This window comes from Impatiens glandulifera, chromosome 2, assembly GCF_907164915.1.
Source record: "Impatiens glandulifera chromosome 2, dImpGla2.1, whole genome shotgun sequence".
Lineage (NCBI taxonomy): Eukaryota > Viridiplantae > Streptophyta > Magnoliopsida > Ericales > Balsaminaceae > Impatiens > Impatiens glandulifera.
Window position 1 is genome coordinate 60686512 of NC_061863.1, and position 12640 is coordinate 60699151.

The 12640-nt window shown below is 32.1% G+C and overlaps 1 protein-coding gene across 1 annotated transcript; it reads left to right on the forward strand.

Moving 5' to 3' along the window:
- Positions 1 to 2769: 2769 nt before the first annotated feature.
- LOC124925119 (zinc-finger homeodomain protein 10-like) lies at positions 2770 to 3669 on the forward strand. Its single transcript, XM_047465091.1, has one exon. It carries the CDS (start codon positions 2770 to 2772, stop codon positions 3667 to 3669), a length of 900 nt encoding a protein of 299 aa, XP_047321047.1.
- Positions 3670 to 12640: the final 8971 nt, after the last annotated feature.

The window sequence follows — 12640 nt, forward strand, 5'->3', positions numbered from 1 at the left end:
AAGGATTGAGGAATCTGACCGAGGATTCTAAACCCGGATTGAGAGGTCTGACCTAGGACCGAGCCTCCTAGGTTTGCGACCGAGAAAGCTAGACTTGGGACCAAGTCTCTCAAGCCTAGGACCAAACACATTAAGTTTAGGACCGAGCCTCCTGAACCTAGGACTGAGCCCTCTAGATCCATGGACCTACGCTCCCAAGCCCTAATCCAAACCACCCCAATCTAGACTAAGTTCGTCTAAGCCCCTCTAAGCCCATATAAGCATAAACAGACCCAGACCCAAGGACTCCGGTCCTAAGGCCGGTTTGGTTCCACTTTTCAAAATCTAAAATCATTTTTGTAATTTTGGAACCTCAATCAATTTTCAAATAATCCTGAAAGATCAGGAAATGACATTTTAATATTTTCAGGATATTTCCCAAACAAATATTTTGGCTCAGGTCTCGTTTAGAATTTATTTTTAAACTTTAACACTTTTTGATATTTTTAGGATTTTTACTTAATCTTTTATCAACGCAATCGTAGGTATGCCCTTTTAAATAATTTTGTACAATTATTTACGTAATAAACTTATCATTGTTTAGGACCACAGACTACTAATTAAAGAAAATAAATCTTATCAATAAATATTATAATAGCCAGAGTTTACTTTGAAAAATAAAATTATTCTTTGACGGGAGTAGAGGACATTGAGCGAAAGCCCTTTCCCGAGCGTAACAAAAAACCAAACTCCTTATAGAAACTGTGGTATAAAGTTCGTTTATACACGTACCTTTTACTGTTTTTTCTAAAAAAATTAGCGACTCTGTTTTCAAATAAATAATATTTTAAACTAGTTATGTTTGATTAATTTAAACCGAGTTTTAAACATATTATTATTTGGTCCCCATATTATTAAAATTTAAATAAAATTAATTATTTTTATATGATAAATTTTTAAAATTCCAAGGTATTTTAAAAATCTTTTAAAATAATGTTTTTTTAAAAGACGTCTACACACAAACTAAGGTTTAAACGCATTGAATTTTGAGTCACCTCGGGTATCCTCATATTGCCACGTGTCATCCAAACATGTGCTAAGCTGCGAGGGGATCATTCTCGGGGTTACAAATGTTAACTTACTAAATTAAAAAAAATATTGGTTCGATATTTTAACATCCTAAATTCCAAAATAAATATTATCGGTTCAAAACTTTAATTATGTTTTAAATGATAAAATAATAAGTTATTTGGTTTGAAAAACATTAAAAAAAAAATTGGAATTATAATTCCAACTTAAAAAGAGTGGAATTGACAATTAATATTGATAGATTGAAGCCCTTCTATTTTGAGTTCCGTGGCTTCGACGGAGACGACTCCAAATTTCATTACAATTCTAATTTCAATTATAATGCCAATTTTAGGATTACCAAACACACGTGTAATCACCCTCCAATATTTATTTTTAAATCAAACATTCAATTTATTTGTGAAACATATACAAAATTATTAAGATAAAATATGATTTACAGACATTTTTAACTTGAGTAGTCCATATATATTATTTGAAAAAATGTTTGGATTAGTACATAAATAATTTGGATATATAAACATTTGTAATTTGAACTAACAAAGTCAAAGTTTTCTAAGCGAGAATTTGGATATTTTCGTATTAAACTAAAACCGTCGTCGACCTCACTCAACAATTTAGACGTGTTTGTTAAATGTTGATAGATAATCACTCTTATTAAAAATGATCACTTTTATAAAACAGCACTCAAAACAAGTTTTGCATACAAGTTTAAAAAAATAACTGATTTAATGATAAAAAATCAAAATGTCCATGACTGATACGTAATTGTTAACTTCTTTGAGGATATTTGAGTAATTTCCAAATCATTTATCGCACTCTAATTATTACACCAACTACTTTAATATAAGATTGAGTGAATCAATTTAATAAATTAATTAATATAAAAAATATACTTATCTATTATACCTTTTTATAATCATATATTTCTTAAACTTAATAATATATATTATATTACAAAGTAGTAAAATCTCTTTAATAAATATATTCTAATAAATCAAAATAAAAAATGTAAATTTCAGAAATAATAATTAAATAATTGGAAAGTTTAACAACATTTTATATATTTTATAAATATATTTAAAAGTTGAATTTAATGAAAAAAAAGTTTTAAATATTATTATGTAACTTTCTCGAAAATTATTGAGATTTTCCAATTTATAATTTTAAATACGTCAACACATATAGATAAAACGCGTGAAATAAAATTCTCTTTATTTAATATAACAATTTATTAAGGAAAAAAAGTAACATAATCTCCTAAGAATGACATACATCCTTAATGAGATTAAAAAATATTTATTTAAAAAATATATATATATATATATATTTTTTTGTATATACTTATCTAATTTGAGTAGAAAACTATTAATATAATATTTGAAAATAAACTAAAAGTCATTAAAAAAAATATAAATTATGTAGATAGATGTAGAAAATTAATTTAATAACTATATTAAATATTTTGATTATGTTAAAATTAGTTTATTAATATTTTATAATCTTAAAAGATGAGTAAAAAGACAAAAAGGTGTAAAAGTGTAAACCCCCAACGCTCAATGGGTGAAGAATAACCCAAGTCTTAAAATCTCTGGTTATAAAAGAAAATTACTAGTGGTAAACATTCACATCACAATCACAATCACAATCACAAGAATTTAAACCAGTCTTTTCTTCTTCTTCTTCATTCACCATTCAGCCATGACCCCCACCGTTGTCAATTCCCCTGATTCTGAAACAGAGACTCCGATCGGGTCCCATCCAAGCAGGTCAATTCCAATCACCAGAGGCGTCCTGAGACGCCTCCCGTCTATCTCTCCCCGTCATCGGTCGCCATCTCTGCTGCCCAGGTCTGCCGACGAAGTCATCTACAAGGAGTGCCAGAAGAACCACGCCGCTGCCATGGGCGGCCTCTCCCTGGACGGCTGCGGTGGTTACATTGCACCCCTCTCTGCTGACCCATCAAACCCCATCACTCTGAAATGCATAGTCTGTGACTGCCACCGTAACTTCCACCGCTGTGAAAAGGATGACTCCCCGGCGCCGGAGTATGTTTTCCTTGGCCACCACCAGCCTGCACCGCTGCGTAGCCACGGCAGTCATCTGAACCCCAACCCCGACTCTCCTCCGCCGCCGCCCAATTCATCCTCCTATTACCACCACCCACCGGCCCCTCACACTGCTCTGTCTCTTAACTCTGCTCGTCCTACTGATAACCGCCCATCTGAAGTTGCGGTGCCCGTGCAGGTTGTTAGTTTCTCCGCCGGTTGCAGCAGGAAGCGGCACAGGACGAAATTCAGCTGTGAGAAGAAAGTGAAGATGCAGGAACTTGCTGAGAAGTTGGACTGGAGGATGCAGAGGAGTGAGGAGGGCCTGATCGAAACTTTCTGTCGTGATGTTGGTGTGGAGAGGAGTGTGTTTAAGATCTGGATGCATAACAATAAGACCACATTGGGGAAGAGAGGTGCAGCTGGAAATGGTGTGGCTTTGGGCACTGAAATCACCAACAGCCTCATGATCGAGGGAAACAATGATGACATTACTAGCCCTCATCATGAAAATGTGGCTAATGAGTCTTCGTCTTCTTCGTCTGAGCATTAAAACAAATTGTTATCAGGGCATAAGCAATATTAGGTAATAGGAAGTAATGGAATAATAAAAAGAAACAATGAAATACTAGATGTAATAGTTGCTCATTTGTCTTTCCCAATTACTATGCAAGTGTAGGATCTCATGTATGTGATCTAGAACAAGAGAATTTTGATCATCTCCAAACGTCGTGTTTGATTTCAGATATATCCTTTCTTTCTCTGCTCATCTACTCAAATAGGAATGATTCGCCCGGGAAATATATTTTTTTTGAGGTCAAATTAAAAAAAACATAACAACTATTTTTAGGAAATAGATTTGTTGTCTCACAAGCAGTTTCCTGTGTACATTTCAAAATTTAGAAAAATTAAACAATAAATGTGGATGTGAGACCCACTAATTTTAAAAATAACTAAGTTTTGTAGTGTGAAACTATTACGGTCGGGTCACCAAAACCTCGGTCCTAAAATATTTGCAGCACCCGTCTTTCGGCCCTAGTGTGCATATGGGTCAGTTTATGATTTTTATTGAATAATTCTGTTTTGTTTCTTTTCTCTCTTATTTCTCTTAAACCGAATTCTGTTATTTTGGAAGTAGTTGTAACCGAATACTTTTGGGTAATTCAGCTTCTTTAAATGCTGATGCTCACCCCACTTTTTGGGGCTATGAATTGAATCTTTTGAAAGTTGGCTCTGTTATTTATGGCACAAATAGAATCCCACATCGGAAGATAATGGGAGTGAAAGAAGTTTCTTAGTATATAAAAGAAATTATATTCACAATTAGCATAAATCCCACATCGGAAGATGATGGGAGTTGGGGAAGTTTCTTAGTGTATAAAAGAAACTCCCCCCTCTTTGGTTTATGGCACCCAAATTTGTATCTCTTCTTCCTTATTAATTGATAGCCTTAGTGCTCGGAGACGTACGCAACATTTTGGCCGAACTCCGTTATCAAATTCTGTTAGTGTGCTCTTTCAGTTTGTTTTCTTCTTTTGTGGTTCTGTCAAAAGGGTTTTTCCCCAACAGGCTCTAAGTTATTCTCCCGGTCTTGGACCCCTATCTTGGACTGCTAGGTGTAATCTAGTAGTATTTCTCTTCTCACCTTCGGCTCTTCTCTCCTTAACCTCGAATTCTCTTCTCATTCTATGTCCGTTGCGCTTGAGTATTGAATTCCATCATCGGTCCCGATCATCAAGAACTCGTTTCTTGAATAAAAGAACTCGAAAGGCTCGATTATAGTTTAAAGTTTAACATATTGGTATCAGAGCTGATCGATTCTCAACATGGTAGAAACTCTCCAGCAATCAGAAATGGATGCGCTCAAGGCCCTTATTGAAAATCTGTCCCAACAAACAGCTGCGATGCAAGCTGCCATAGACCGAAGATTTGATGCGGCTGAAGAACGAATGACAGCCTTTGAGAGCGGGGCATCTGGAAATGTGCAAGAACCCCGCCGCAGACCCTATGATAATAATTCTTGCCACGGTCCTTCCCCATTTAGGCCCCAGCACCCTGGCTAGAACCGCGACCAACACTATGTTCCTCCCACTCGGCTAACCAAGGTCGATTTACCTCGGTTTGATGGGTCGGATGTCGAGGGCTGGCTAAAGGGGATTCCTCGGTCGCAGGCCACTTTGATGCATGGAAATCAGCTGGAAAAGACCTTAGATGAATATAATGCTGCTGCGAAAATGCAAATAAAGAGTAAGCCCGAAGGCCAAACTGTTTCCCTCGCGGCAATGACCTTGGAAGATATTCCTGAAGATCTAATTAGAAGTTATGACTCCTTCGATGCCGCTGTTATGTTGGTTCGGGGAAAAGACTTGGCTTGGATTTTTGAAGACACTATAGAGTATAATCAAAGATGGAAAAATTATTTTTGCACCAGGCGCTGAAGATATTGCAGCAACAAAGGTCAGCTCTAAACAAAGAAAAACTCGACCTTGTGTGCACAGAAATTCCATACATGGGCGGAATGATGAGGACCCGACTGGAACCATTACTGAAACGATTCTGCCGAAAGATTTTTAAGAAGACCGGTCCTTTGCGGCGAAGCTTGCTGAACATTTTGAAGCCCGACCGAAACGATATTTTTGAAGTTTGAAGATGCGCATTAGAGGCTGATCAGTCCACGTTCTTTTCGTCGAGGGCGACGAACCTCGAAGGGGGAGATTATGCTACGGTCTGCTCACCAAAACTCGGTCCTAAAATATTTGCAGCACCCGTCTCTCGGCCCTAGTATGCATATGGGCTAGTTTATGTTTTTTTATTGAATAATTCTGTTTTGTTTCCTTTCTCTCTTATTTCTCTTAAACCGAATTCTGTTATTTTGGAAATAGTTGTAACCGAATACTCTTGGGTAATTCAGCATCTTTAAATGCTGATGCTCACCTGACTTTTTGGGGCTATGAATTGAATCTTTTAAAAGTTGGCTCTAAGTTATTCTCCCGGTCTTGGACCCCTATCTTGGACTGCTAGGTGTAATCTAGTAGTATTTCTCTTCTCACCTTCGGCTCTTCTCTCCTTAACCTCGAATTCTCTTCTCATTCTATGTCCACTGCACTTGAGTATTGAATTCACCATCGGTCCCGATCATCAAGAACCCATTTCTTAAAAAAAAGAACTCGAAATGCTCGATTATAGTTTAAAGCTTAACAGAAACACATCATAGTACTGTTTGTGAGACAACAGATATACCCTCTATTTCGGTACTTATATAAACATTCTGTTTAATATCAAAAATATATATATATATAATAATAATAATAATAAATTGTACACTATCCGATTATTATACCATAAATATGGAAGACCAAGTAGATTGTAGCACAAGTTCTTCGAGCAACCATGTCAATAGGTGGTTTGTTGAAGTGAGGTGGTCGGAAACAATGGCTATAGAAGCCAGGTCACTCATCAGTCTTTTTACATAGTGCGGGAGGCCTTTGGTGACCACTCTCCATGCGCCAATATATGTATCATTTTATGGATGAATTATATATTTTTTTTAAAAAGTATGTGTATATTAAAAATCAAAATTAAAATCATTTAGGTAAAATGACAAAAACATGATAAGAAAAAAAATTAAAAAATAAGAAAGAATGGTACCCAATCAATTATCAGCTCGTAATTCTTAAGAAGAACGATTAATTCCTCAACAGACTTTATTGCCTTTATCGTTATTATTAGTACTCTCATAATAATAATATTATGAATGATACGCATCGGTCGACTACGATAATTAGAAGTTTGACAATTTATCATAAACTAGATAGTCCACCAAAAAATAATTGGAATGATAACCCAAATATGTAGGGCCACATCAATCCAAACTCACCCAATTAATCACAGTCATACTCAGGGTCGGTCCTAGGTAAACCCACATGCTAGGGCAGTTCAATCCTTAAGGCAACCCATTTAATAAAAATATATATATATATATAGTTAAATTTATTGAGATTTTCAATCATTAAATTGTATTGTAGAGTGGTTTTGAATGAGAAATTTATAGTTTTATTTGGTAATGGGTTCAAATCTCACTCTTAACAAAAAAAAAAAATAATTAACATGTTTTCTATTTTCGTCTTGACAGCCTACAAAAGACTACAAATATTAGTCACCACTCGACAATACAAAAGTAAGTAAGGTATTGATTCCAAAAAATTTTCCAAACACAAATTATCCAACTTCTTTGGTTGAATTATTATTTCTATTTTTTAGAAATAGAAATGTTTTAAGCATTAAGGTCAAAGTCCATAAAAAGCTTGGCAATGACCCCACGCTAATCCCTTTCAAATCATACTGATCTTGTTAGAATAAATGAGTCTCATTTTTTAGTATTTATGACACGTTCTCATTTTGCACCAACTAATATTATTATTGATATTCTAATATTTTAATATTAATTCTTAATTATTTTAAATATTTAAACTATTTTCTTAATTTAAACAAATCAATATCTATGTACAAATAATATTTGTAAAATAAGTAATATTTATAATAATAATAACTATTATTATAATAAACTTAAACAAATACTAATCACCACCTAATATTGAGAATATAACCTAACATAAACAGTAATTTAATATATATATATATATTACAAATAATATATTGTAAATATTTGTTTTAAATGATTTATTTTATAAATTTAAATAGATTAATTATGTTGTTGTTAAGATGTTATATTTTAAATAACTATAATTTGGTCTTTCAATTGTTATAACAAGTAAAAGCATATTTGTTGCATTATGAGTGAGGAACAAAAGAATATGTTATTTTTGGAGCAACCTATGTTATTCGATTTAACCAGACAAAAAAATATTTATTACCTATCATTTTTTTATGTATCAAAATCTTTTTAAATTAATAATAGTAGTGTATAAATTGTTCATGATTAATAAGATAAACTAATAATGTATTATTAACTCTCAAATTAATACTTTTTAAGAAATTTGCAGACATAAACTAGAGATTGCAATGAACGAATGCATTTATTTTTCCTGTCCCGTTTTACTTCGATTTTTTTTTTATTATGATTTTTGCCCTGTTCGAGTTTGAAGAATTCAAACGAGGCACCGTTGATATCATATTTTAATATATATATATGGTAATGTATTAAAAATTTATATTATAAAGAAATAAACTTAAAACTCTAATGAATAGATAAATATATTTGTGATTTCATATATTTAGTTGTATTTATAGTGCTTATGGCAAAATTACAATGTTTTAAAATACGCGGTCCGACCGCCGGTCCAACCGATCGGACTGTGAAACGGGTGATTAACCGTACCGGTTGCTGGCTTCAATACGTAAACCTTACGAACCAGTCAAGATCTGGTTGGACCGGACGATTCGGACGAAAAAGTGATCCTAAAATTCCCGTTTGGAAAGGTTTTCTCTCTCCAAACACCAAAATTTCAATCTCATTATGAATCTTCTTGAGGGATATGATTCTTATACGTTCAGTTTTTCCTCTTCCTCGCCTCCATCAACCACACCAACCACATTGTGTAAAAAATAACTAAATTAAAAGATGGGCATTCGGTTCCTTCAACCACGATTGAAACCTGAGGGTTTGAAGATCATATCGTAGAGGAGACATAACGCGACGAGTCCAGCGGAGGCATGAAGTCAACCGCCTCGACAAATCCATCATCAAAATAGGGGCAAACATCAGCGGTGTTGTATGAAATCTAACGAATTTACTGCATCTGTAGCACTAGTAGCACTAGTAGGACACTATGGAAGGGTTGGATCTCAAAACACATATCTAAAAAGTGAAACATGTTAGAAAACAATTATTGTCAACAGTTTTGGTGGGTAGGGTTTGTGGTGAATGAGAGTGTATGGTTGAATTTCGACATTTAATTTATTTGAATTTGGTAAGATACAAGTTGCCTTGATGTATATTTGGTTTTCCAACTCCTCTTCTTTTGAAATTGCTTTGAATATTGATTGTTTCAGACCTTGATTGAAATTTGTTCCACCTTCATTAGTACTTTGCTTTCGAAGACATGCGATAATGGTGAAAGCAGTTTGTTTATGCATTTTTTTTGTTGGCTCTTCCAGCAATCATTGCCCACGGTTCGAAACATTTAACAACAACTTATCACATAAGCCGATTCACCTATTCAAACTTGAAATCTTGTTATCATTTGATCGATAAAGGGTTTTTTCTGTTTAAATAATCAACAATTTCTGCCTTGATGTAAATTTGAGAAAGAGAAAGAGAAAGAGAAAGAGAAAGAGAAAGAGAAAGATGTGATAATGTACCCGGTTTGACAGGTGATTCATCCGGTTGGACCAGTCGAACCGGAATTCGTCAAAACAACCGCTTTGATCACTGGAACGGTTTTCAAATTAAATCAGGGTGATATTGGGGCGGGAAAACAAATATTATCCCCGATCAACTACCGGTAAACTACGAAAAAACCGTCCCAAACGAAATAATTTGATTCGGTTACTACGACTTTGTTATAATATTTTTCTTTCTAGTCAACCATTTTAGCAACCATTGATCTAGATGTATTTTCATGAAAATACAATTATTTTCATTTTAAAAATAATTTGAATAACATTTATTGATGGTAATTTGAGAAAAGTGACGCTTTTGTCTGTCACTAATTCTGTCATTATATATATATGTTTTTGTGTAATAGCCACATGTAATTTAATCGTCACTATTATTCATTTTATACTCATTCATTGGTAAAATACTAGTAGCAACATTTCTTCGTATCCATAGTTATTGACCATTGACCGAAGAAAATATATAATTATCCAAGTACAGGGAACAACAGGAAAATTAGAAGCGACATAATATAAATCAATTGGTTCAATTACCGACGCTTTTGAATTTTAGCGACCTTTATTTCCGTCATGATTTCTATTATTCATTATTTTATTGAATAGTCACGGATAACTCAACGTCGCTAATTCCCTTGGTGGTGGGATGAATTAAATTATATTGAAGTGGATATGAGGAATACATATTTTTTATATCTAATTTTCTGTATGCTTAAATTATGCTATAATGATATTTTACTATGATATTGACCTTTCTTTTAGGTAAGTACATTCTTTATCTACAAAGGTGAATCACTCATCTAAATCTCCATTATCACATAAGGAAATAATTGCACTCTTTTGCAAATGATATTGAGAGTCATTTTTTTCTTTTAAATTAAAGATATTGGGAATATATGTCATTTTGATCATATATCTTTTGAGTGTAATCACTATTCAAAATTATTTTTTTAGGTCAAACACTCAATTTATTTGTAAAACATATAGAAAATCATTAAGATAAAAAATATGATTTATAGATATTTTTAACTTGAGTTGTTCATTTATATTATTTTAAAAAATGTTGGATTAGTTCATAAATAATTTGGATATATAAACATCTTTAATTTGAATGAACAAAGTATTCTAATAAAGAATTTGCATATTTTCATAATAAATTACAACCGCCATCCACCTGCACTCAATGATTTAGTCGTGTATATTTAATGTATAGATAATCACTTTTATAAAAGGAGATCCACTCTTATAATACCGGAAACATAGAAACAAGTTTTACATACAAGTTTTAAAAATGAGTTGATTTAATTATCAAAGGCCAAAATATCCATGATTGAGGTGATTTGAGTAATTTATCAATCATTTATAGTACTTTCATTATTATACTAACTACTTCAAAATTAAATTTAGTCAGGGTTGGCCTTGGGGTAAGCCCAGCAAGCCCTTGGACTAGGGCAGCCCACTCCTTAAGGCAGCCAAATTATTAAAATTAGTAAGATATTTTTATTAAATTTGTTATAATTTTAAATAAAAAAGTGTTGTGCCTTAGTGGTGAAAGATAATTATTTAAAATATTTAGTTGGTTGTGGGTTCAAATCTCATTACAAACTATTTTTTTAATCCATTTTTAAAATAGACTTAGAGCAACAATATATTTTCGATCTTTTTTTTTACCCAAGACCGGGGCAGCCCAAATCTCAAGGCCGGCACTGGATTTCACTGCTGAGGCAGCCCAAATCTTAGGGCAGCCCAAATCTCAGGGCCGGCACTGGATTTAGTGAATGAATCTCTTTATCGATTAATACAAAATATATAGATACATATTATACTTTTTTTTTAATGCATAAATATATTAAATTTAATAACATATATTATATTACAAAGTTGTAAAATCTCTTTAAGAAATATATTTTAACAGCTCAAAAATGTAAAATTCAGAAAAGTAAATAAATAATTGGAAAATTTAACTACATTTCATAACTTGTATAAATATATATTTCAAAGTTTGATTAATAGAAAAAATGCTTATAAATCTTTTACTTTGACTTTTTACCGAAATTATTTAGATTTTATTGATTATATTGTCAAAGTGTGTGAACTCTTCTTAGATAAAAGTATGTGAACAACTCTTTGCCTCTTTTTCAAATATAATAATTTACTTACGGAAAGAAAGTAACACAATGACCACTTACTACCTCAATTAAATATATAATTTGAAAATGATAATTTGTAAAGTTATGGGAACAACAAATAACTAATATATAGTGATTGGTCCAATTGTCGCGCTTTTAATATGTAGAGACTGTTTGTTCTGTCACTATTCCTCCCATACTATAATTTTGAGTCATATAATGCTCCTTGTGCATTTAATTAAATTTGAAATATATTTTTATAAATGATATTGTATATTTATTTTTAATTAAAATTGCTCTTTATACATTTATTTTTATTTAAAATTATACCATAAATATCTAAAATAATTTAAAATGTTAGAAATTTGTTAATTTGTGTTAAAAATCTCACAAATTCCACAAATTCCTCTCATACATGATATATCCATTTTTTATTTTTCTAAATTTTACTGTGAGGTAAAACTTTCACCTTCGTCAATTTCATTCTCAAACGATGACGCATATGCTCTATATTCATTTCCAAACAATGATATTCCAGACTAAGGCAATAACAAAGTTGTTACTAATTCGTTTCCTCCATATTTATATATTGTGTTAGTGACGTGCCTTCAAAATCATATCTAAATAAAGAATATTGACATTAAAAAATAGAAAAAATGTTTAATATTCATATAGTTAAAATATAAATAATACGATAGAGATTACGAAATATAACTTATTATATTGTAATAGAAAATTTGTAATAGATTTGAATAGGTTAGTTAGACAAGACTTGCCCAAAAACTACAGTCATCTTTTAGGGAGAATGAATGTATTTTAATTTGAAAATAAATTAGTTTATTAGTCAAAATATGTTCTAATCAAAATCTAAGAAACACAATATAGTTGGAATTCTAGGCGGTCGATGATTTTAAATTGATTATCAAGAAGATTTAAATTTTAATCATAGAAAAAGAAATTATTCTTGGAATTATGTTTTTTAATTTTGTAGTGCTTAATTTTTTTTAACTATTTCAAAAAAAAAATATAAATAGAGTAATT